Here is a 26,739-nt window from a genome sequence, read left to right as displayed (position 1 = left end):
TTCCACATTATGTGTTTTTTTCAGGAGGGCCTGGGGAGCAAAGAGAGCGCAACATAGGGTTTTACCTGGTTAAATGTACAATAAAATATGAGAGTGCTCGCTCACCTGGTGGTGTTGCAATTTCAACAATCTTTAGGCATGTACCAGCTACTGCAAACCACAGGTCATCAGACCAAGAGATATACTATGTGAAAATCAGGCAGTTTTCCTTGTGCTGATGGTAAATGTTATGATCTGGTGGCCTAAGAGCAGCATGAGACGTACTCTGGAGAAGGTGGTACCTGTACTGACCACAGACCCTGAACTTAACACCGCAACTAGAAGTAGCCGTGGAATGTACCTAACACTCCCTAGACATCTCGACACAGCCGGAGGACTAAATACCCCTAGAGATAGAAAAGGGAAAACTATCTTGCCTCAGAGAAAATCCCCAAAGGATAGACAGCCCCCCACAAATATTGACTGTGAGAGGAGAGGGAAATAACATACGCAGACTGAAATCAGGATTTAGCAAAGGAGGCCGCTCTAGCTAAATACAAAGGATAGGACAGAGTACTATGCGGTCAGTATAAAAACACTAGAAAATATCCACCACAGAAAATACAAAATCTCCACATCTAACTAAAGATATGGAGGGTATATCTGCAACTCCAGAGATACCAGCTTGGCTGAACAAATCCTTATACAGACCAAGCTGGACAAGACAAAACATGGAAAAGAACTGAACAATAAGGCCCACAGCATGTGGACTGCAAAAAACAAAGCCAGAACTTATCTTTGTTGAAATGAACAGCAAAGCAGGAGAGACCAGGCAGGGATGTGAATCCTCCAGGAACAATGGACAACTGGCACTGACTAAAGGGTCAAGCAAGACTAAATAGCCCAGTCAGAATTGCAAAAAGTGGACACACCTGATGAATGCTGAAATCCAAAGACAGCAGCGCTACCACTTATAACCACCGGAGGGAGCCCAATAGCAGAATTCACAACAGTACCCCCCCCTTGAGGAGGGGTCACCGAACCCTCACCAGAGCCCCCAGGCCGATTAGGATGAGCCAAATGAAAGACACGAACCAAATCGTCAGCATGAACATCGGAGGCAACAACCCAAGAATTATCCTCCTGGCCATAACCCTTCCATTTGACAAAATACTGAAGCTTCCGCCTCGAAAAACGAGAATCCAAAATCTTCTCAACCACATACTCCAACTCCCCATCACTCAACACCGGGGCAGGAGGATCAACAGAGGGAACAACGGGCACCACATATTTCCACAACAAAGATCTATGAAAAACATTATGGATGGAAAAAGAGGCTGGAAGGGCCAAACGAAAAGACACTGGATTGATAATCTCAGAAATCCTATAAGGACCAATAAACCGAGGCTTGAACTTAGGGGAAGAAACCTTCATAGGAACATGACGGGAACACAACCAGACCAAATCCCCAACCCGAAGCCGGGAACCAACACACCGACGACGGTTAGCAAAACGCTGAGCCTCCTCCTGAGACAACACCAAATTGTCCATAACATGAGCTCAAATTTGCTGCAACCTGTCAACCACAGAGTCCACCCCAGGACAATCAGAAGGCTCAACCTGCCCTGAAGAAAAACGTGGATGAAAACCAGAATTACAAAAGAAGGGTGAAACCAAGGTAGCAGAACTAGCCCGATTATTAAGGGCAAACTCGGCCAATGGCAAGAAAGCCACCCAATCATCCTGATCAGCAGACACAAAGCATCTCAAATAAGTTTTCAAAGTCTGATTAGTTCGCTCGGTTTGGCCATTTGTCTGAGGATGAAATGCGGAAGAAAAAGAGAAATCAATGCACAGCCTAGCACAAAAGGCCCGCCAAAACCTAGAAACAAACTGGGAACCTCTATCGGACACAATATTCTCCGGAATGCCATGCAAACGAACCACATGCTGAAAAAACAACGGAACCAAATCAGAAGAGGAAGGCAATTTAGGCAAAGGTACCAAATGAACCATCTTAGAAAACCGGTCACAAACCACCCAGATAACCGACATCCTCTGGGAAACTGGAAGATCTGAAATAAAATCCATAGAAATATGCGTCCAAGGCCTCTCAGGGACCGGCAAAGGCAAAAGCAACCCACTAGCGCGGGAACAGCAAGGCTTGGCCCGCGCACAAGTCCCACAGGACTGCACAAAAGAACGCACATCCCGTGACAAAGAAGGCCACCAAAAGGACCTACCAACCAAATCTCTGGTACCAAAAATCCCAGGATGGCCAGCCAACACAGAACAATGAACCTCAGAAATCACTTTACTAGTCCATCTGTCAGGAACAAAAAGTTTCCCCACTGGACAGCGGTCAGGTTTATCAGCCTGAAATTCCTGAAGAATCCGTCATAAATCAGGGGAGATGGCAGAAAGAATCACCCCTTCCTTGAGAATGCCGACTGGCTCAAGGACCCCAGGAGAATCAGGCAAAAAGCTCCTAGAGAGGGCATCAGCCTTAACATTCTTAGAACCCGGAAGATACGAGACCACAAAATCAAAACGGGAGAAAAACAGGGACCATCGGGCCTGTCTAGGATTCAGCCGTTTGGCAGACTCGAGGTAAATCAGATTCTTATGATCGGTCAAGACCACAATACGGTGCTTGGCCCCCTCAAGCCAATGTCGCCATTCCTCAAATGCCCACTTCATAGCCAACAACTCACGATTGCCGACATCATAATTGCGTTCCGCAGGTGAAAATTTTCGAGAAAAGAAGGCACACGGTTTCATCAAGGAACCATCAGAATTCCTCTGAGACAAAACGGCCCCTGCCCCAATCTCAGAAGCGTCAACCTCAACCTGAAATGGAAGAAAAACATCCGGCTGACGCAACACAGGGGCAGAAGTAAATCGGCGTTTAAGCTCCTGAAAGGCAGAAACAGCCGCAGAGGACCAATTCGTCACATCAGCGCCTTTCTTCGTCAAATTGGTCAGGGGTTTAACCACACTGGAGAAGTTGGCAATGAAACGGCGATAAAAATTAGCAAAGCCCAAAAATTTCTGAAGGCTCTTCACGGATGTGGGCTGGATCCAATCATGAATGGCCTGAACCTTAACCGGATCCATTTCTATAGATGAGGGAGAAAAAATGAAACCCAAAAAAGAAACCTTCTGTACTCCAAAGAGGCACTTAGACCCCTTCACAAACAAAGCATTATCACGAAGGATCTGAAATACCATCCTGACTTGTTTCACATGAGACTCCCAATCATCTGAAAAAATCAAAATATCATCCAAATATACAATCATGAATTTATCAAGATAATTCCGAAATATATCATGCATGAAGGACTGAAACACAGATGGAGCATTAGAGAGCCCGAATGGCATCACAAGGTATTCAAAATGGCCTTCGGGCGTATTAAACGCAGTTTTCCATTCGTCACCCTGCTTAATACGAACAAGATTATATGCCCCTCGAAGGTCAATCTTAGTAAACCAACTAGCCCCCTTAATCCTAGCAAACAAATCAGAAAGCAAAGGCAAAGGGTATTGGAATTTGACCGTGATCTTATTCAAGAGGCGATAATCAATACAGGGTCTCAAGGAGCCATCCTTCTTGGCACCAAAAAAAAAATCTGCTCCCAATGGTGAAGAAGATGGCCGAATATGCCCCTTCTCCAAAGACTCCTTAACATAACTCCGCATGGCGGCATGTTCTGGCACAGACAGGTTGAAAAGTCGGCCCTTAGGGAACTTACAGCCTGGAATCAAGTTAATAGCACACAGTCCCTATGCGGTGGAAGGGAACTGGATTTGGGCTCATCGAATACATCCTGGAAATCTGACAAAAACTCAGGAATTTCAGAAGAGGGGGAGGAGGAAATTGACATCAAAGGAACGTCACCATGAACCCCCTGACAACCCCAACTAGTCACAGACATAGATTTCCAATCTAATACCGGATTATGCACCTGTAACCATGGGAAACCCAGCACAATAGCATCATGCAAATTATGCAACACCAGAAAACGACAATCTTCCTGATGGGCTGGCGCCATGCACATGGTCAGCTGTGTCCAAAACTGAGGTTTATTTTTAGCCAACGGTGTAGCATCAATGCCCCTCAAAGGAATAGGACTCTGCAAAGGCTGCAAGGGAAAACCACAACATCTGGCAAATTCTAAGTCCATTAAGTTTAAAGCGGCGCCTGAATCCACAAATGCCATGACAGAAAATGACGATAATGAGCAGATCAGGGTCACAGATAACAGAAATTTAGGTTATACAGTACTGATGGTAACGGAACTAGCGATTCTCTTGGTATGCTTAGGGCAATCAGAAATAACATGAGCAGAATCGCCACAGTAAAAGCACAACCTATTCTGACGTCTGAATCCTTGTCGTTCAGCTCTAGACACAATCCTATCACACTGCATAGGCTCAGGACACCGCTCGGAAGACAATGCCATAGTGTGCACAACTCTGCGCTCGCGCAAGCGCCGATCAATCTGAATGACCAGAGACATAGAATCACTCAGACCAGCAGGCGTGGGGAACCCCACCATAACGTCTTAAACGGATTCAGAATGACCCTTTCTGAAAATTGCTGCCAAGGCATCCTCATTCCATTTAGTCAGCACAGACCATTTTCTAAATTTCTGGCAATACGATTCTGCCGCTTCTTGACCCTGACACAGGGCCAACAAGGTCTTCTCAGCATAATCTACTGAATTAGGTTCGTCATACAATAACCCTAGCGCCTGAAAAAAGGTGTCTACATTAAGCAAAGCCGGATTCCCAGATTCCAGGGAAAATGCCCAATCCTGAGGATCACCACACAGCAGAGAGATGACAATTTTAACCTGCTGGATGGGATCACCAGAGGAATGGGGTTTCAGAGCAAAAAACAGTTTACAGTTATTTTTAAAGTTCAAAAATTTGGACCTGTCCCCAAAAAACAAATCAGGAGTAGGAATTCTAGGCTCTAAAACCGGAGTCTGAACGATATAATCGGAAATACCCTGTACTCTAGCAGCAAATTGATCCACACGAGAAGCCAATCCCTGAACATCCATGTCAGCGCCAAACTCCTGAGCCACCCAGAGGTAAAGAGGGAAGAAAAGACACAACAGACTACAGAAAAAAAAATGGCTCAGCACTTTCCTTCCCTTCTTCTGAGATGCGATTAACTCATTGTTGGCCAGTTGTACTGTTATGATCTGGTGGCCTAAGAGCAGCATGAGACGTACTCTGGAGAAGGTGGTACCTGTACTGACCGCAGACCCTGAACTTAACACCACAACTAGAAGTAGCCGTGGAATGTACCTAACACTCCCTAGACATCTCGACACAGCCGGAGGACTAAATACCCCTAGAGATAGAAAAGGGAAAACTATCTTGCCTCAGAAAATCCCCAAAGGATAGACAGCCCCCCACAAATATTGACTGTAAGAGGAGAGGGAAATAACATACGCAGACTGAAATCAGGATTTAGCAAAGGAGGCCGCTCTAGCTAAATAGAAAGGATAGGACAGAGTACTATGCGGTCAGTATTAAAACACTAGAAAATATCCACCACAGAAAATACAAAATCTCCACATCTAACTAAAGATATGGAGGGTATATCTGCAACTCCAGAGATACCAGCTTGGCTGGACAAGACAAAACATGGAAAAGAACTGAACAATAAGGCCCACAGCATGTGGACTGCAAAAAACAAAGCCAGAACTTATCTTTGTTGAAATGAACAGCAAAGCAGGAGAGACCAGGCAGGGATGTGAATCCTCCAGGAACAATGGACAACTGGCACTGACTAAAGGGTCAAGCAAGACTAAATAGCCCAGTCAGAATTGCAAAAAGTGGATACACCTGATGAATGCTGAAATCCAAAGACAGCAGCGCTACCACTTATAACCACCGGAGGGAGCCCAAGAGCAGAATTCACAACAGGTAAAATTCCATGACTCAACTCGGAAGATGAAGAAAATTAGAATGCAGTATTTATTTAGTGGTTATGAAGTCTACACATTTCAAAATTCTTCCTCAGGACACAACCACCTGATTTCCGCACAGTATATTATGTGTTTTTGACACTTTTTGCAATTTGTCTGACAAGGATGCGTGATATTACATTTAGAGACCTGATTAGTAGGAAAGGAGATGTGTCCTAAATTGCAAAGCCGTGCTCCAAAAATTCACCAGAATTTTGGGTCAAATTTCCTGCACAAAGTAAGCCATTTATTATGTGTTGTAAACTTAAAGGGAACCTGTCAGAAGATTTTTGTACTATAAGGTGCAGCCACTGCCTTTCAGGGCTTGTCTACAGCATTCTATAATGCTGTAGATAAGCCCCAGATCCGACCTGAAAGTGATGAAAAATAAGTTATATTATACTCACCCGGGGGGCCGTCCGGTCCGATGGGTGTCACAGGTCCGGTTCTCACAACTCCCATCTTCTTGCGACGACGACAGCCTGCTTCTTCATCGCTCCCCGACATCACGCTCCAGCGCAGGCGTACTTTGTCTGCCCTGTAGAGGGCAGAGTAAAGTACTGCAGTGCTTAGGCGCTGGGCCTCTTTGACCTTTCCCAGTGCCTGCGCACTGCAGTACAGGGATAGCTAGGGTGCCCTTAATGTTAGGGATAGGCAAGGTGCCCCTCGTCCAGGGATACCCGTTGTGATAACAGACTTATCAAAGTGCATGAATCATTATGATAAATTTGGCACATAAGTTTTCACTATCTAGGAATTAAATGGCACTGATAAATCTGCCCTATGATTTTGTGGTTCCATGAGCTGACCATGTTTGGGATGATTGGTCTGAACTGTTTGAACTGTAACAAAGAAAAAGAAATGTAAAGCTATACAATAGGAACTACTTTTAATGAGTCAAATGTATGCCAATAATATACTCATGTTTGACAGGCAAACATACATGTTTTTGTACAAATAAAAATCATATACATTAAGGGGTTTTCTGCGCTAAACTTACATTTATGTCTGACTGCTGTCTGCCAAATCTGAAGGAGTGCCGTTTACACACTTTCAGGATTCCCCTCTGTTGACTGCTTGACTAGCTGTTACTTGACAGTTCATACAAACGGTTTACATATTGGTGGTCAAATGTCAACAGGCATCTTTTTCCTGATTATCTGATTAGAACATTGAGAAAAGCAGGAAAAGTTGCAAGCCAGCATGTAATAGCTAGTATTCAAATCACTTATGCGCTGTCAGATGGTGACTGCTCAAGCAGGCAATAGAGAGGTAGAGGGGAATCCTGACATTGTGCATCTGCCACACTGTCGGAATCTGGCAGTCTGCAGACAGAAATGTACATATAACCTGAAAACTCCTTGAACATATACATATATTTTTCAAGTAGAGACAATAGCAGATATGTGCAACGTAGGGTTATACTTTTGCATACCTTTTTACCTACAGTGGAGTAGACATTTTACCAAAACAGAAATAAAAAATCACTTTGAATGTATGTCCGAAACATGGTGTAAATGGGACTTATATGGGATAAATACTTATCTTCACCAATTCTGTATGCACATTTATTTTTACTGTAATTAAAACTCATTTTCTTCTTTTTCTAGATGCCCTTTACCCAATAAAACACAATCAAAAATATGGTTGACAAATCCTCTCTTAATCTTGACCATTACATATTTAGCAAATCTTAAGACCCTAATGATACATTTGGCACTAATTAGTCCAGCGAAACTTTTTAAGAAAGTTTTGTATACTTCCTAATGTTGGGAAAGAGCAGAAGGCTGATATGTCAAATGTCACACATTAATGTAGAATTTTGTGCAAATTGTTTTTTATGCATGTTAAAAAAATTCAAGTAACTTTTCTGCCAAAAAAACTGTCCTGTTATGTACATGAGGAATAACACATTTCTGTCCATTACATGACTTGTGTCTTGCTATTTCACCAGTTTTCCCCTTTGCATGCTCTATCTCTTAAAGAGAGGGATTCCTGCTGTTTATCTCATTTCAGCATACAGACAGATGCAGAAGCTACATGGATGACATTCAGTCCTGACTCCTGAGCTGTCTGGATGTGATTCAATCAATGGGAGTAGGTAAAAGACTTGTTAGAAAGCTCAGCGTGATCGTTCTGTGCCTCCTTCTGACTGCTTTCTTAATCTGCTCCTCAGTCCTCACTCCTCCTCCCCTCTCCATAGAGTGCAGTAGGCTGTGTAACTTGACACCATATTGAGCTAGAAGTCCAAGATCGATTTGAGATAGTCTATTCAGAGTTGATGGTAAGTTCAGGAGGCAAAGGAGAGGTGAAGGAGTGTCTCAAAAGTGAAGAAAAAAAGAATTATCATATAAAATATATTGCAAAGATTCCTATATTCAACTGTACTATTGATTTATGCAAAGTTTGTTAAAAGTACAGTTCCCATTTAAGATTGCAGCATAAATATATTTTGCTCCAGGCCTTTTTCAAAACAACTCTGACTTGTGTATAATATGCAACTTTTATGCAGAAATGTATTCATAAATATTTTGTACTTCACCACTGTGGCCACTTTTCTCATCATTTTTAACTTTTGACATAAAAAAGTTTATTAAATGGCATAAAACATTGATAAATCATTGATAATTTTGGTCAATGCATTTACAACAAGGGAATGTCATAAATTACACACAATGTGTGAACAATCCCAAAAATGAATGTCCCACACTGTCCTCTAATTCTAAAATTAAAAATAAACAGTTATTTCATGATGATTCAAAAGTAAAATTTTAATTTAATGTTCAGCTTTACATTCATCAAATTCCCCATACATCTCAGCGTGAGAATGGATGAGCCTCTTTAGAACTTTTCTGTTTTATTAGATATTCATCAACCTTTATAAACCCAGACTCTTTGGTCCATGTGTGCTTGTATAAATGAATAATGCTCTCAGTGTGAAAAACAAGATAATCTTGTAGCTATGATACCTTTTAATGGCTAACAAAAATAAAATAAATGATGTTACAAAGCAAGCAATGCTTTGTAACATCAACTGGCTAACACCGTACCACCCCCCCACCCCCCTTATGTTGTATAAATTAAGACTTAAATGAGTTCTAGTACATCTGCTGGGATGACGGGCATCAAAATATAACTATTTTCTTTATTTGCTTTTGCAAACCATGAAAATGGAAAACACCATATCTCCTTCCGCTGGCTTCGGCACAAGAATGACAAAAAGGCTACAAGATGCGTGCACAGTAGAACATCCTTGTACTTCTGCTACATTTGCAAGACAGCCAAAGGTCATAACACAGAAAGAGGACGAAGCTGCTCCAGTTGGGTTTCCAAGGCAATCCTCTCCTGATGGACTTCCTACAAAGTACAAGCAGAAAGTCAGTAATTCTCAGGTTAATTCTTCAATTCAATGTACAGATATGTCATTGAAAGAAATAATAATAAAGACCTGATGTCATCTGTCCCGGACCTTCTTAAAACTCTGAAAGCTTGTGGTAACCACAAGAAGGAGCTTATTAAATTTGAATTTTCTAAAATATATTCAATAAAACTAAATGTACGTGTAGACATTTTTCTTTTCTTTTTTAGAAATATAATCAACAGAAAGATTTTATACATTACAAACTGGTTAATTTAAATTCCTATTGATACTAAGGTTCAGATTTATTAAAGGGAATCTGTCCCCACATTTGACCTATTTAAACTATTAATATGGACATGTAGGTTATAGACTGTTGAAAAAAGTCCTCCGTGTATGTCTCATATCAGATGCCTTGTTGCTGAGACATCATCTTTTATCACTTTTCCAGGCTCTGGGGAGGATGGTGCTTGGAAGATATCACTGCCCCCAGGGCTTATTTTAAATAGAAGGGGACTTACCAGTGTGATATGCAGTGGTTACCAGTGTTACCAGTGTGATGTGTAATGGCCGCTCTCTGCTTTCCTGATCTCACTGCTGTGTGTGATTATACCTGACACATCTGCAGTTTCCTCTCAGCTTCCATCTCACAGGCAGACAGGACTGCAATAGTGTTACAATACAGCAGAGCGGAGAGAGAAGCAAAAATATGTTTGAAAGAAGACAAAGTTCATTTCTCCTGTTCTGTGTTAAGGTACCGTCACATTAAGCGACGCTGCAGCGATAGCGACAACGATGCCGATCGCTGCAGCGTCGCTGTTTGATCGCTGGAGAGCTGTCACACAGACCGCTCTCCAGCGACCAACGATGCCAAGGTCCCCGGGTAACCAGGGTAAACATCAGGTTGCTAAGCGCAGGGCCGCGCTTAGTAACCCGATGTTTACCCTGGTTACCAGCGTAAAAGTAAAAAAAACAAACAGTACATACTCACCCAGCGTCCCCCAGCTTCTGCTTCCTGACACTGACTGAGCTCCGGCCCTAACAGCACAGCGGCTTTCACTTTCACTTTAGGGCCGGCGCTCAGTCAGTGTCAGGAAGCAGACGCTGGGGGAGGTATGACGCTGGGTGAGTATGTACTGTTTGTTTTTTTTACTTTTACACACAGACCGCTCTCCAGCGACCAACGATGCCAAGGTCCCCGGGTAACCAGGGTAAACATCGGGTTACTAAGCGCGGCCCTGCGCTTGGTAACCCGATGTTTACCCTGGTTACCAGTGTAAAACATCGCTGGTATCGTTGCTTTTGCTGTCAAACACAACGATACACGGCGATCGGACGACCAAATAAAGTTCTGGACTTTATTCAGCGACCAGCGACATCACAGCAGGATCCTGATCGCTGCTGCGTGTCAAACTAAACGATATCGCTAGCGAGGACGCTGCAACGTCACGGATCGCTAGCGATATCGTTTAGTGTGACGGTACCTTTAGTTACTTGTCTCACACTGGTTACCCTCCTTCATGTAAAATAAGTTCTGCAGTCGAAGTTATCTTCAGGCAGCTTCCTCAACAGAGCCAAGGTGAGGACATTTATATAAAGTAATAAAAGATGATTTCTCCACAATAAGGCACCTGTTATGAGAGAGATAGGTAGGGCTGTTTCAGCAGTTTATAACCTATTTGCTCATATTAATAATTTAGATAGGTTAAATGTGGTGAGAGATGCCTTTTAAGAACTCATGAATATGGAGGACAACATGGCAGCAGGTTTACTAGTTCTCTAGGGATAACCTCCTGCTAACGAAACAGTGATTTTATCAAAAGTACACCAAGCACCCGAGTAGGTGTCACATCACTAAAATCAGGGTTTTTGTCTCTACATTATCCTGCTCTTAGAGTAGGTTGCAAAAACCTAGTGGCAGATTCCTTTTAAGAAGGGCACAACTTTAAAAGAGGACCTGCTACCAGATCTCCAAAATAATCTGTATACGTCTTGGATTACCGTAGATCACATAGTCATAATGAGGATGGTGTACTTACTTTGCAAATCCATCCCACAGTGACTCTATGATCCTTTCTGAATGCTCAGCATTTTGAGTCCAGCTATACATTGCCAGATTTCAGAGTCCTAGTGTATTACGTTGCAAACTCTATCTCCACCATCCTACCTTGATTGACAAGCTCTTTTCACTGTCATCCTCCAATTCTGCTGCAGAAATCTTGTGCATGCCCAGTAAAAGCTGCAGTCTCCCTAGGACTATAGACAGATAAGCTTGTCTTCCAGCAGTTTCTAGTACCATCTGCTGGAAGAACTAAGGTCACCAATGGTATTATATGTGTGGTAGAACATGGTAGACCTGCCCAGACTCCAGGACAGTCTTCTATCAATTACAGAGCTGGGGGGGACAGAAGGGAGATGAAACTGACTATTGGTGATGTACTACTTCCCATAACATGATTTTCACTTTTTGATCCATTTTTTCATAGAGTGGAAGGAGTCTAGAAGCATTCCAACAAGCAGTGTGAATAGCGTATAATGTGCTCGATATTATAGTGACCTTAAAAAAACATAGAAACTAGGCATTGTTGTAACTGTACTGACCTATAGACTCAAGTTTCAAGGTCCTATCTACCCCACAATGAATGCCATCAAAAAAACTAAACCTAAAAAACAATGGTGGAATTGCATTTTTTTAACACTAATTCCCCTCGCTTGCAATTTTTATCCCGTTTTTCAGTACACTATAACAGAAAACAAATGGTGTCATTCAAAACTACAAGTCGCCGTGCAATAAACAAGCCCTCTTATGGCAACAGAAAAATAAAAAAGTTATGGTTCTTGGAAAGAGGGAATAGAAAAACAAAGGAGTAAAAACTAAAAATTGCCAGATCTTTAAGGGGTTAAACTATCCCTAAGGAATTTTTTTTGTTAGAAAATTGTAATATTATACAGTATGTAAAGCCATGATAATTTTTTTACAATAAAAATACATTTTAAATCCATTCTTTACCTTGAGTTGCTGCTGAAGTTCACTATTCAGTCTGGCCAGCACTGCATTGGCTTCCTTGTTTTTACGGATGGCTGTCTGGATAGCTTTCTTCTGCTTGGAAGGCAGCCTAAAAAAAAGGATATGTACATAAAGGCCAGTCCAGAGATAAATCCATGTCTTTCAGAGGACCACACACCCACTAGCGCATATGGAAATAATTAGCTGACAATATATGCGCCACAAACCCATAGTACAATGCCAAATGTTATGCCATTGCCTTGATGTGGTGAATAAAATCAATGCCTCCCCCAGTCCTGAGCTTTCCATGTGTCTGCATTATATTTCGTAAAGATAGCAAATGCTTGTCTGTATAAAGTGAGATTATTTTATTAAACCTAGTAATAAATTGGGTACATTAAAGTTAGTGGCATCCAGTCAAGATGAGATCATTGCCACAGTAATACATCTTTCCTATGATAGTAACACTTTTTTTTACTGAACCGAAATCAATCATTCTCCTTTCTCCTTCGTCAATGCTCGGGTACACAGGCATCACACATCTTGTTTAATTTAAGAACAGCTCCGTGATGCATTGCTGAGCGAGCTGGATTTATTTGCAGGGCTTTTTAATGGTTTTAATCACTAGGCTATGTCGCCGTCAGCACACTGGGTAACATAGCCTGCCTATGATGCCACATCTATTCATTGGAAATATGCTTTGCACATATTCAATGGAGCATCTCACACTTCGGCTAATGGCTGCAATAGTCTAAGGGATAAAAACTATGTCCGTTTCCTAGAACAGGGATAATCTACAGTAATCAGGCTTTTTGTTCACGGGATTAAACTAGGTTGCAAGCAGATGATGATGGTGTTCTCTTGCAGCTCTATCTAACCGAAAGTGCTGGTCAGCACATCTACCGCTGCCTGCAGATTGCTGAGTAGCAGATCTGTAAGGAAATAGAAAACGGTTAAAAGGACCATTTGGTTTAGATGAGTTTATGTGTTATAAAAGCTACAAAAAAGGACAATGGTGAAAACGATTGCATTTCATGGCGAAAAAAATAGAAAAAGCCAGTTACATGCACTACCTAAACGTTGTATTATTGGCATCAGTTATGTATCCAAGTGTATCATACAGAATACAGAACTGTTAGTAGTAAGTGGATAATTTATTCCATTTATGAACAAACGGCTTACCGTGAGAGCAATGCTTCAATCACAGATAGATACCGTAAACAGTTGTATAAAGACCAATAAAGGGCTCAATAAAGGACGTGGTAAAGACTGTTAGATTAAAGGTGCATTTACGTTGCAAAAATATTGTGAAGGATTTTGTGCTAATTTTGCACTGTAAACAGGCTGCTATTCGTCTGATAAAAAGCAAAATGCTCAATCTTAGAGTGAATAATTTTTAAGCATCATTCATCAAGACTTGCGTAGCCAAGAACAATGACAGCATATGCACCTTGAACAATCTATTACAGATCATGCAGCGTATCGTATACCATGGTCTGAGTAAATAAGCTATTAAAGATCACATTAATTACATTTTTAGCGATCGACAGTCATTAACCCCTATATCCTTTAAGGTTGTTTGCACCTTCACGACCAGGCCAAATTTTATCATTCTGACCAGTGTCACTTTATGTGGTACTAAATCTGGAACTCTTCAACGGATGCCACTGACTCTGAGATGTTTTTTTCGTGGCATATTGTACTTCATGATAGCTGTAGAATTTCTTTGATATGACTTGCGTTTATTTGTGGAAAAAAATGAAATTTGACAAAAAATTTGAAAAAGTTGCAATTTTTAAACTTTTAATTTTTATGCCCTTAAGGCTGGTTTCACACTTCAGTGCTTCCGGAACATGTAGTGACAGTTTTCTCACATGCCGGAGACACTGACACACATAGACCCATTCAAATGAATGGGTCTATGCACCATGTCAGCGTGTTTTGACGGACCATGTGTCCGTGTGCAAAACACGCAGACATGTCCGTTTTTACCCGAGCACACAGCCAGCCAAACGTCCCGCACACGGAGAACAGTGTACACTGTTGTCCGTGCACACGGCCGGCCGTGGGGGAAGCATCGCTACTGTAAGCCGCTGTTCCCCTGTGTGTGGTGCTGAACCTGGCTTTCATCCATTGTCCCCTGCTCTGCTGGTGACCAGCGTCAGCAGGGGAGAATGAATGAAAGAAAAAAAGTGGGGTCCCCCCTATATTTTACAACCAACCCGGCAAAACTCACAGGTGCGGGCTGCTATTCTCAGGCTGGTAAGGGGCCATGGATATGGGCCCCCAGCCTAACAAAGTGGCCGCAGCTGCCCAGAAAAGGCGCATCTATTAGATGCGCCAGTTCTGGAGCTTTGCCCGATTCTTCTCACTTGCCCTGTAGCAGTGGCAAGTGGGGTAATGAGGGGTTAATGTCAGCTTCCTATTGTAAGGTGACATTAAGCCGGCTTAGTAATGGAGAGGTGTCAATAATACACCTAACCATTACTAATCCTAAGTTGTTAAAGGGTAATTAAACACACCACACAGTAAGAAAAAATTATTTTAATGAAATAAAACAATATACACATTTTTTACATCTTTATTAGTCTGCCATTCCAAGCGAAGTGAAGCGGTGACATCACCGAAGCTCCGCTCCCTGGTGGCCTGAACTAAAATGAACTCTTCAGCGTGGGAAAATGCCAGCTGAGAACAGATGACAGCCAGCTTCAGCACCACACGCAGGGGAACAGCGCTTACTGTAGCGCTGCTTCCTGGCGGCCATCCGTGTGGTCTTGATGTGGCAAACGGGCGGCACACGGTTGCCACACGTGTGCCACACGGATGTATCACACGGACACACGAACACAGATATCTCCAGTACCGTTTTTACCGGTACCGGAAATATCAGGATGTGTGAAACCGGCCTTAAACCAGAGAGTTATGTCACAAAAAATAGTTAATAAATAACATTTCCACATTTACCACATGTCTACTTTACATCAGTTCAATTTTTGAAACCTAATTGTTTAGGAAGTTACAAGTGTTAAAAGTTGACCAGCGATTTCTCATTTTGTCAACAAAATGTACAAAACTATATTTTTAGGGACCACATTACAGTTGAGGTGTCTTTGAGGGGTCTATATGCCAGAAAATATTCCAAAGTGATAGCATTCTAAAAACTGTAACCCTCAAGGTGCTCAAAACCACATTCAAGAAGTTTATTAACCTTTCAGGTGGTTCACAGGAATTGTTAGAATATGGAAGGAGAAAATGAATGTCCATGATGTGCCTAAATAGCGAAATCCCCCTCAAGTGACACCATTTTGGAAGCTAGAGCCCTCAGGGAACTTATCTAGATGTGTGATGAGCACCTTGAACCCCCAGGTGCTTCACAGAAGTTTATAACATTGAGTCGTGAAAATAAAAAAATCTAACTTTTCCCAGAAAATGTATTTTAGACCCAAATTGTGCATTTTCACAAGGGTAACAGGAGAAATTACACTGTGGAATTTGTTGCTCAATTTCTCCTGAGCACGCAAATATACTACATATGGGGGAAAATTACTGTTTGGGCCACAAAAAGTGCTTCATACTGTATAATGGCCTCACATATTGTTCCATACAGTATAATGGCCCCACATACTGCTCCATACAGTATAATATCCACAAAAAGTGCTACATAAAGTATAATGGCCACAAAAAGTGTTCCACACAGTATAATGACCGCACATAGTGACCCATACAGTAAAATGGACCCACATAGGGCTTCGAACAGTATAATGGCAACAAAAAGTGCTTCATAGAGTATAACCCCCTCATAGTGCTCCATACAGTATAATGGTCCCACATAGTGCTCCAAACAGTATAATGGCCCCACATAGTGCTCCATATAATATAATGGCCCTACATAGTGCTCCATACAGTATAATGGGCCCCACATAGTGGTCCATACAGTGTGCTGGGCACTCCATAGTGCTCCATGCAGTATAATGGCCCCACATAATGCTTCATACAGTATAATAGGCCCCACATAGTGCTCCATACAGTTTAATGGCGGTGAGCCTGGGCTAGCGTTAGGGGTCACTATATACCTTGGGTGACTCATGTTTCTTTCATGTTGCTACTGGCATCTGTTTGTCATCTACCAGTCTCACTACACTTTGTCTGGTTTCTTTGATATGGTTTTTATGATGTATTATTAATAAAATTGTATTTTATGGGATTCTATGACTGCATGCTTCTTGTCTTTGGTTTTCAGTTTAATGGCACCGCATAGTGACCCATACAGTAAAATTTCCCCACATAGTACTTTGAACAGTATAATGGCAACAAAAAGTGCTCCATAGAGTATAACCCCATCATAGGGCTCCACTGAGTATAACCCCCTCTAGTGCTCAATATACCATAATGGGCCCCGCATAGTGCTCCATACAGTATAATGGGCCCACATAGTACTCCATACAGTTTAATGTGCCTCACGTAGTGCTCCATAAAGTATAATGGGTCCACATTAAAATAATAAATACCCCCCTCTGCCCATTCCCCTGCTGCACTGATCTCTTCATGGTGTCTTCAAATTTTCAGCATATCTCGGTACAATGAATGCATTGTAATGATGACATCATCGCGCTCACACTACCAAAATTGTTTAACAATATCAACAATCTCAAAATTACAAGTCCATCTCCAGAGATCTTGATGTTCCTTTGTCCACGGTACACAACATAATCAAGAAGTTTACAACCCATGGCAGTGTAGCTAATCTCCCTGGACGGCAGAGAAAAATTGATGAAGGGTTACAACACAGGATAGTCCGGATGGTGGAAAAGCAGCCCCAATCAAGTTCCAAAGAAATTCAAGCTGTCTTGTAGGCTCAGGGTGCATCAGTGTCAATGCAAACTATCTATCAACATTTGAATGAAATTAAATGCTATGGCAAGAGACCCAGGACATAAAAAAGCTCGACTGCAGTTTGCCAAAATGTATGTGAGTATGCCAAAACCCTCCATGGAAAATGTCGTGTGGACAGATGAGACCAAGATAGAGCTGTTTAGTAAAGCACATCATTCTACTGCTTACCAAAAATGGAATGAGGCATACAAAGAAAAGAGCAAAGTACCTACAGTCCAATAAGGCGGTCGTTCAAGGATATTTGGCGGGTGTTTTGCAGCCTCTAGCACTGTGTGCCTTGACTGTATGTAACTTGTAGAGAATCTGGAAAGCTAGCACTCAATCAGTACAGTTCACGGTGCCAGTGAACGGGACACTACATCCCACAAGTCATGGAGTCAAAGTAATCACTGCACTCGTATAATTTCAAGTTGCATATATCAGAAGTTTATTTGACTTGAGTCAGTAGACAAATGCTTGGCGAATTTAACGTTTCGGCCAGCCCGTGGCCTTGCTCACAAAAATCGCCCAATGGAAATCTGTTGTTTAAAGTAAGGATACCGTATGGCTGATGAGTCAGATAGGAGGACCCAAATGTGTAACCAAAATTATATGGTATAAACGCTTGCCCATGCACTACAGCTGTAATTCCAGCCGGAGGGTAAACAATTGCTGTTGTATATATACACTCAGGAGTATGTGAGACAGCACTATCTTCCCCGGCTTTTCCTGGGATAGTTCAGAAGGCACATGATCTACACAGCCTGATCTGTACTCCTGAGTGTATATATACAACAGCAATTGTTTACCCTCCGGCTGGAATTACAGCTGTAGTGCATGGGCAAGCGTTTATACCATATCATTTTGGTTACACATTTGGGTCCTCCTATCTGACTCATCAGCCATACGGTATCCTTACTTTAAACAACAGATTTCCATTGGGCGATTTTTGTGAGCAAGGCCACGGGCTGGCCGAAACGTTAAATTCGCCAAGCATTTGTCTACTGACTCAAGTCAAATAAACTTCTGATATATGCAACTTGAAATTATACGAGTGCAGTGATTACTTTGACTCCTTGACTGTATGTAAGGCATAATGAAATCTGAAGATTAACAATGGATTTTGGGTCGCAATGTAGTGCCCAGTGTCAGAAAGCTAGGTTTACGTTCTAAGTCATGGGTCTTCCAGCAGGACAATGACCCCAAACATACTTCCAGAAGCACCTAGAAATGGATGGAAACAAAGCACTGGAGAGTTCTGAAGTGGCCAGCAATGAGACTGGATCGAAATCCCATTGAACAACTGTGGAGAGATCTTACAATTGCTGTTAGGAGAAGGCTCCCTTCAAATATGAGAGACCTGGAGCAGTTTGCAAAACAAGAGTGGTCCAAAATTTAAGTTGAGAGATGTAAGGAGCTTGTTGATGGTTATAGGAAGCGATTGATTGCAGTTATTTATGCCAAAGAGGGTGCAACCAAAAAAGAAGTTGAGGGTGCCAACAATTTTGTCTGGCCCATTTTTGAGGTTTCATGTGAAATGTTATCCAATTTGCCTTCTTTCTCTGTTTTTTTGCTGTTCCAATACACACAAAGGAAATAAACGTGTATAACAAAACATGTGAAATAACTGGAATTGTTTTAGAAATGCTTCATTTTCTGGAACAATTTCAAGGGGGCTTTCCGTCGTGACTGTATATATTACACCAATAATTTCTGCAGTGAGCCACCAGGGACAAGCTTGCAAAATTTTCTGTCTTTTATAATTTTATTTATGTTACAAAAACTAGTCAATTTTTATGTGATGCCTTTTGATCATAGGTATGTTTTTGGAGAACCCTGAAATAACCTATGCAAAGCGAGAAAATACACATCCATGCCAAATCGAGAACTCCAATGCGGTAAGGTAACAATGCCAACCAGCGAACCTTTGCTCTGCCTAATTAAGGAACAGCACACGCTGTAGTCATCTGAGTATTAATACAATCTCGGAAAAGTCAATGTGGTACACTGCTTATAATGTGTAAACAAGTGAATTAATCATATACAACAATCTTTTACTCTTGTGCCAGTGACAGACGGAATTCCTTCTGGCAATTTCATCTGATAGTCTGCATAGATCTCAATATTTATGGAAGATTTCAGATTTGTCTATCGCTTATTTCATAAGCCATTTACAATACAAAACTGGAGCTGGTGATGACAATTGTGTCACAAATTATAAATGATCACAAGATACTGTATCACGTTTATAATACCAAAGGTGCATAATGTTATTTTATACAATTCTTTAACATTTTGAGATGAATTAAGGCACATCTCATTCCTGCCCGACCATCATTAAAACTGGCATATGAAAGCCAGTGGTAAAGAATTAGCGTCATATACTACAATTAGGCAGAGTCCAAAACATGACATTTTGAATGTCTCTAACCTTTCTTCCATCAGTGTCTGCCTTTTAAAATGGTTGTCCAAATTTCAATCTTCAGGATCACTCCCTAGTCTCAATTTCAATCCGGAATTCTTTATTGCACTTTGGTACCGTTAGTTAACATTTTTTTCAACAGATTGACGTGTTTCCTAATATGAACTGTTTCTCCTTATACTTCGCATGGTGAGGTAGATTTTTCCTTTTTTATATTTGGATAAGAGGCAGTATAGCCTCTGCAGTATTGAAGGAGCACAGGGGTACTGAAGTTGGCAAGATCCAGCAAACCGACCAACTCCAGACCAATGCTTGTAAACTCTACAGCAAAGAAACTGTAGGCATTTTGCTCCTTGCCTATGAGACAGTGCACTGCTATTAGACTGCAGAGGTGGCTGGTAGCCTAGGCAATGAACAATAAACAATAAAATAAAAAAAATCAGTCAGAAGCAGTGTGAAAGACTGGTGGAAAGCATGCCAAGACGCATGAAAACTGTGATTAAAAATCATGGTTATTCCACAAAATATTGATTTCTGAACTCTTCCTGAGATAAAACATTAGTATTGTTGTTTCTAAATGATTCTGAACTTCTTTTCTTTGCATTATTTGAGGTCTGAAAGCACTGGAGTTTTTTTGTAATATTGACCATTTCTCCTTTTCAGAAAAAATACTAAATATATTGCTTGGAAATTTGGAGACATTTTGTCAGTAGTTTATAGAATAAATGAACAATTTACATTTTACTCAAAAATATACTTATAAAGAGAAAAATCAGACAAACTGAACATTTTGCAGTGGTCACTTAATTTTTGCCAGAGCTGTATATTCTTAACTATGAGGTTTCATTGATGCAAGACTATGAAAAGCATGTATTCACAAACCATGGCCTGTTTCTTTGCTGGTAGAAATATCTATAACAGATATCGAGACCATTGTTAATTTGAATGTACATCTAAAAGTTTCTTTAAAATGTATGTACAACTGTAGCACTTTTTTATTGTTCTTTGTCGCACTCACCATCTTAAAAGATGTAACAACCAGCTATAGTATCATATTGGTTACCATGTTTATGTGCTGCGTAGAAAATCTACACTATTTACTTATTCAACCCACATTTTAGTTTGCATCAAATTTTCCAATCGGCCAAGTTCACACAATCACGTCCATACATTGCCTGTGTAACTGGACAAGAATAGTGCATGCTCAGGTCCTTGCGCACTAGAACATAGGCTACAACTGGTTTGTACAGCAAAAAGACTGAAGGCATGTTTGTTGGAACCTGGTCTTAACACATAAGTAACATACAAAAACACTGAAATCTTCACAAAATATTTTTTTCTATCAGAAAATAAAGGGCATTTTTATTCCAAGTTTTTCAATTCGATCTTACCGTATGCATATTGATTCCTTTGGGGGGAGGAACATCCATCAATTAAATCACTTTTAGTGTAAAATTGGGTGGTTATATAACATAGTTTCACTGTAGATGTGAATATAATAAGTGCAAATGCTCCTTAAGACCCAGTACTTAGATTTAGTAGCACTGTAGACTGAATGGAGACACTAGTCAGGAGGTCATTATGAAGCCAGTTATTTATGGATTAGTGGAGGTCAATATCTTAACAAAATATAAACCAGAGAAATAAACCACTGCTATTTATAACTATCTGCAGACTACGTAACATACTTTTGAACAGCGGGATGAGACTTTAAGGATGCAGCAGATGAGGTCACACTTGATGCTGAGGACAAGTCGTGATTTTCCAGCACTTGGCTTTCAGGGTGGAATTTTCTTCTTAATGGCTTGGTGGGTGGGTGGTTTAATAGGATCTCCTGTAAGAAAGAATTAAGTTTTATAAATATTTAAATTTTTTTATGAAATGCATTTTTGAAAATGTTGCATTCACATTTTAGTATGTTAGTGTCAGTGAAGCTGAAATCAACTTTTGCTACCCATTTTAATATATTATGGAAGTACATCACAAGCCTTTACCTTATCCTTTTTAGCTCCCCTTCTGAAAAGGAACAATGTGGGTCACAGCAGGGAATTAAATCAAATTTCCTGTCACTGGCCTATGAGAGATGTCAGCAGAAAATAGGCTTTATTTTTATGGCAGTCTGCGTCCCATTAATGAGACGGAAAGATTGTCGGGATACACTGACATTCATTGTGACGATTTCTCTGCTCTTCCCATGTACAAAATACCATAGTTATGAAAATCACACGTCTAACTATAGGTGTAAAGCCATTTCTATGACTGATAGGTAAGGCTTGGGGTATATCAAATTTCATCTCCACATCCATAACTCAGTCTGGGGTCTTGGTTCTGGGGGAGCCACTGAACACAATGCAGACAAGTCCAAAGTCTGAAAGTTTGGACTCTGGCCTTGTTTTGTTCAGTGTCCATCTTTTTAGCCAGACACAAAAGTGTAGTCTACTAAAGTCGTGGAGCTGAAACGCAATGTGAACCCATAGTATGTCCTAACGAGCACAGTAAAAGTGAGACATTTCCTTTTATAAAGCATGGGGTGTCTTTCTTTACTATCATTAGAAGTTATTTCTAGTGATTCTTAAAATCTTGACCAGTCCTCAAGTAATTTTCCCCAAAAAATTATAAAAAATGAATAAATAATAAGAACATCCTATTCATTAACATGTATTGGAAATAAACTATAAGAAATGGCTTCTGGTAATTCAAGACATGCTGAAAAATATTTGAAGAATCTGAATTATTTGTGAAATTCAATAGTGTGACCAATGAGTATGATTTTCTCAGGCCAAGTGAGAACACCTCTGTCATATGCTTCATTATGAACAGAGTGATCAATGTCATGGAAAGCATCCCTAAGGACAATATATCAAATAACCATGATCCCTTTGAAACTGCATATAGAAATATGTTCATTACGGGCAGTGTACAACTTAAAAATTAATAAAAATAATTAGAAAAATGTTCCTGGGGCTCATATAACTAGGAATAAATGCAAATCTTACCAGTTTCCTTCAATGCATCACACACTACGTATAAACCATCACATTGTATATACTAAGAGGAGAATACAAGCAAGACTAGTGAAGATGTTTAAGGAGTGGCCTAGGGGTACCTTCCTGCCAGTATCCACCCCAGTGACTGTAGCTAGTACTATGGGGACACTATGGCTAGCAGTCATGGTTATACTGGAGAAGCTCATCTTGGTGGCACTGTGGATGCCACCGTTGTGGTACTATGGCTTGTAACTAGGGATATATTCTGACTGGTGCTCATGTGGATGAAACTATGGTTTGAATTTTAGCCCGCCCTACCACATAAAAATATATAAGATGAAAATGGAATATGGGGTATATGGTGATGTCTATTAGGGCAATAATCTTGCAATTCATGTGAAATATATAATGTATTAATCTCCTACCATAACACACATATATATATGGACTAAAGATAACATATAGGGGCATAAGAATTAATTCTGTCTAAATCTTAGTGAAAACTAAGATATGTCATTATCACAGTAATTCATGCTGTTTGATAACTGTAAGGCATCTTTACACTGTCTAATCTAACTTCAGATTACTTAGTTACGGTAACTTTGTGCCAAAAATTTGTGCCAAATTTTGGCACATTTTTTTGAACAATTTTCTCACATTTTTTTGTGCATATAAGACCAATCCCCTTGTTAGACACAACACACACAGGGGCAAATTCATTAAGACTGACATTGCGTATACCAGTATTAATGAAGGGCTTGCTGGAATACAGTGGGTAAAATAAGTATTTGATACATTGCCGGTTGTGCAAGCTTTCCCGCCTATGAAGAATGGAGAGGTCTATAATTTTTATCGTAGGTACAGCATACTTCCACTGTAAGAGACAGAATGTAAAAAAATATCCAGAAAACCAAACTGTATGATTTTAACATAATTTATTTGCATTTTATTGCATGAAATAAGTATTTGATACAATAATAAGAAAGAACTTAATATTTGGTAACAAAACCTTTGTTTGCAATTACAGAGGTCAGACGTTCTCTCTAGTTCTTGATGAAGTTTGCACACACTGCAGCAGGGATTTTGGCCCACTCCTCCATACAGATCTTCTCCAGATCTTTCAGATTTCGCAGCTGTCACTGAGCAACATTTAGTTTCAGCTCCTTTCAACGATTTTCTATTGGGTTCGGGTCTGGAGGCTGGCTAGGCCACTCCATGAGCTTGCAATGCTTCTTATGGAGCCACTCCTTAGTTGCCCTGGTTATGTGTTTCAGGTCATTGTCATGCTAGAAGATCCAGCCACAACCCATATTTAATGCTCTTACTGAGGGAAGGCGTTTTTGGCCAAAATCTTGTGATACTTGACCCCATGCATCCACCTCACCACCTCCCCATCCACCTCACCATCAACCTCACCACCTGTGCACTTGACCCCATCCCCTCCCACTTGCTACCCAACCTCACTAACATGCTCATTCCAGCCCTAACCCATCTCTTCAACCTATCTCTATCTTCTGGTACCTTCCCCTCTGCCTTCAAACATGCCACCATCACACCCATCCTCAAAAAAACTAACCTTGACGCAACTGCTTTGCCCAGCTACCGCCCCATATCACTGCTCCCGTTTGCTTCAAAACTCCTTCAGCAGCATGTCCATGCTCAAATTTCCTCCCACCTCTCATCTAACTCTCTCCTTGACAACCTCCAATCTGGCTTCTGCCCCCACCACTCCACCGAAACTGCCCTTACAAAAATTACTAATGACTTACTCACAGCCAAAGCTAACAGACAGTTTTCCATCCTCCTCCTTCTTGACCTGTCCTCTGATTTTGACACAGTCGATCACTGCCTACTGCTACAGATTCTTTCTTCCCTTGGCATCAAAGACCTTGCCCTATCCTGGATTGCCTCATACCTTTCCGACCGCACATTTAGCGTTTCCCACTCCCACACTACCTCCTCATCCCGCCCTCTCTCTGTTGGAGTCCCTCAAGGCTCTGTCCTAGGGCCCCTACTTTTTTCCATCTATACCCTTGGCCTAGGGCAACTCATAAAGTCCCATGGCTTCCAGTACCACCTGTATGTGGACGACACTCAGATCTACCTCTCTGGCTCAGATGTCGCCTCTCTTCTGTCCAGAATCCCGGAGTGTCTGTCAGCTATATCTTTCTTCTTCACCTCTCGCTTCCTTAAACTCAATGTAGACAAAACCGAACTCATCATCTTTCCCCATCTCACGTATGCCCCCTACCTGATCTACCTATTATGGTAAATGGCATCACGTCCTCTCTCTACCTCGGGGTAACTCTCGACTCTGCCTTGTCCTTCAAACTGCACGTTCAAACTCTTGCCACCTCCTGTCGCCTCCAACTCAAAAATATCGCCAGAATCCATCCCTTCCTCACCCCACAATCTACTAAAACTCTTGTGCATGCCCTTATCATCTCCCGCCTTGACTACTGCAACACCCTCCTCTGTGGCCTCCCCGCTAACTCTCTTGCACCACTCAGTCTGTCCTCAACTCTGCTGCCCGGCTAATCCACCTCTCTCCTCGCTACTCCCCTGCTTCTCCCCTTTGCAAATCCCTCCACTGGCTCCCAATTCCCCAACGAATCCAGTTCAAACTACTAGCACTGATCTACAAAGCCATCCACAACCTGTCCCCTCCCTATATCTCTGAACTAATCTCCCAATACCTTCCCTCACGTAATCTCTGATCCTCCCAAGACCTCCTACTCTCCTCCACACTTATTCATTCCTCACACAACCGCCTCCAAGATTTCTCCCTTTCTCATGTACAGCACCATGGAATTAATGGTGCTATATAAATAAATAATAATAATAATAATAATGCATCCTCCCTTCAATATGGTGCAGTCATCCTTTCCGCTTCACAGAAAAGAACAAAGTATGATGTTTCCACCACCATGCTTCATGGTTGGTATGGTGTTCTTGGGGTTATACTCATCCTTCTTCCTCCAAACACAGCGAGTGGAGTTGATACCAAAAAAGTTCTATTATGATCTCATCTGACCACATGACCTTCTCGCATGTGTCCCCTGGATCATTCAGATAGTCATTGGCAAACTTCAAACGGGCCTGAACGTGTGGTGGTGTGAGGAGGGGTACTTTGCTTGCCCTGCAGGATTTTAATCCATGACAACATACTGTGTTACTAACAGTAATGTTTGAGACTGTGCTCCCAGCTCTCTTAAGGTCATTGACCAGGTCCTTTCATGTAGTTCTAGGCTGATTCCCGACCTTTCTCAGAATCTTCCCTACCCCATGAGGCAAGATCTTGCATGGAACCCTACACCGAGCAAGATGGACAGTCATCTTGTGTTTTTTCCATTTTCTTATAATTGGGCCAACAGTTATTGTCTTCTCACCAAGCCACTTGCCTATTGTCCTGTAGCCCATTCCAACCTTGTGCAGGCCTACAATTTTGTCCCTGGCGTCCTTAGGCTGGTTTCACACTTGCATGCGTTTTTTTTCCTATACTTAACATTAAAAACGCATGCGTTTTTTCGCATGCGTTTTGACGCGTTTTCGGCAACGCATGCGTTTTTTGACGCGTGCGTTCATTTGCAGAAATGCAACCTGTAGTAATTTCTAGCGGGGTTTTTTTTGCCGCGAAAAAACGCATGCGTTTTTTCGCAGCAAAAGATGCATTGCTGTCTATGTAAACGCATGCGTTTTTAAGCACATGCGTTTGTTTGCGTTAAAAACGCATGCGTTTTTATAGAAAAACACAAGAAAACACAAAAAAAACAAGAAAACCCTACCCCTAACCCTATCCCTAACCATAGGGATCCAAACCCTAACCCTAAGGTTAGGATCCCTAGTAACCTTAGGGATCCTAACCCTAACCCTAACCCTAGGGATCCTAACCCTAACCCTAACCCTTAGGGTTAGGGTTAGGATCCTAACCCTTAGGGTTAGGGTTAGGATCCCTAGGGTAACGGTTAGGGTTAGGGTTAGGATCCCTAGTAACCTGTTGTGAATTCCGTTCTCAAACTCCCTCCTGTGGTCATGAATGGTACTTCGGTGAGTTCTGTCCGTGGACTCCCTCTGGTGGCTGTGAGTGGAGCTGCTGGTTCTGAGATTCCTTCCCCACCTGCCCTCATTTA

The 26,739-nt window shown here is 41.5% G+C and overlaps 1 protein-coding gene across 5 annotated transcripts in view; it reads right to left on the bottom strand.

The window, feature by feature from the left end:
- Positions 1-6,835: 6,835 nt before the first annotated feature.
- The window catches only part of REPS2 (RALBP1 associated Eps domain containing 2), a 303,614-nt gene continuing 283,710 nt past the window's right edge, over positions 6,836-26,739 (bottom strand). For all 5 annotated transcript variants that reach the window (XM_077296311.1, XM_077296312.1, XM_077296310.1 and 2 more), the window contains exons 18-20: positions 21,311-21,456; positions 12,332-12,437; positions 6,836-9,320 (exon numbers count right to left, since the gene is read on the bottom strand). In XM_077296311.1, coding sequence (XP_077152426.1) covers positions 9,252-9,320; positions 12,332-12,437; positions 21,311-21,456 — 321 coding nt within the window. In that variant the 3' untranslated portion in view covers positions 6,836-9,251. The remainder of the gene's footprint in view (positions 9,321-12,331; positions 12,438-21,310; positions 21,457-26,739) is intronic.

The sequence above is a fragment of the Ranitomeya variabilis genome, chromosome 3 (genome assembly GCF_051348905.1).
Source record: "Ranitomeya variabilis isolate aRanVar5 chromosome 3, aRanVar5.hap1, whole genome shotgun sequence".
Taxonomy (NCBI): Eukaryota; Metazoa; Chordata; class Amphibia; order Anura; family Dendrobatidae; genus Ranitomeya; species Ranitomeya variabilis.
Note: the sequence above shows the minus strand (reverse complement) of the source record. Positions and strands in the feature narration are given on the sequence as shown.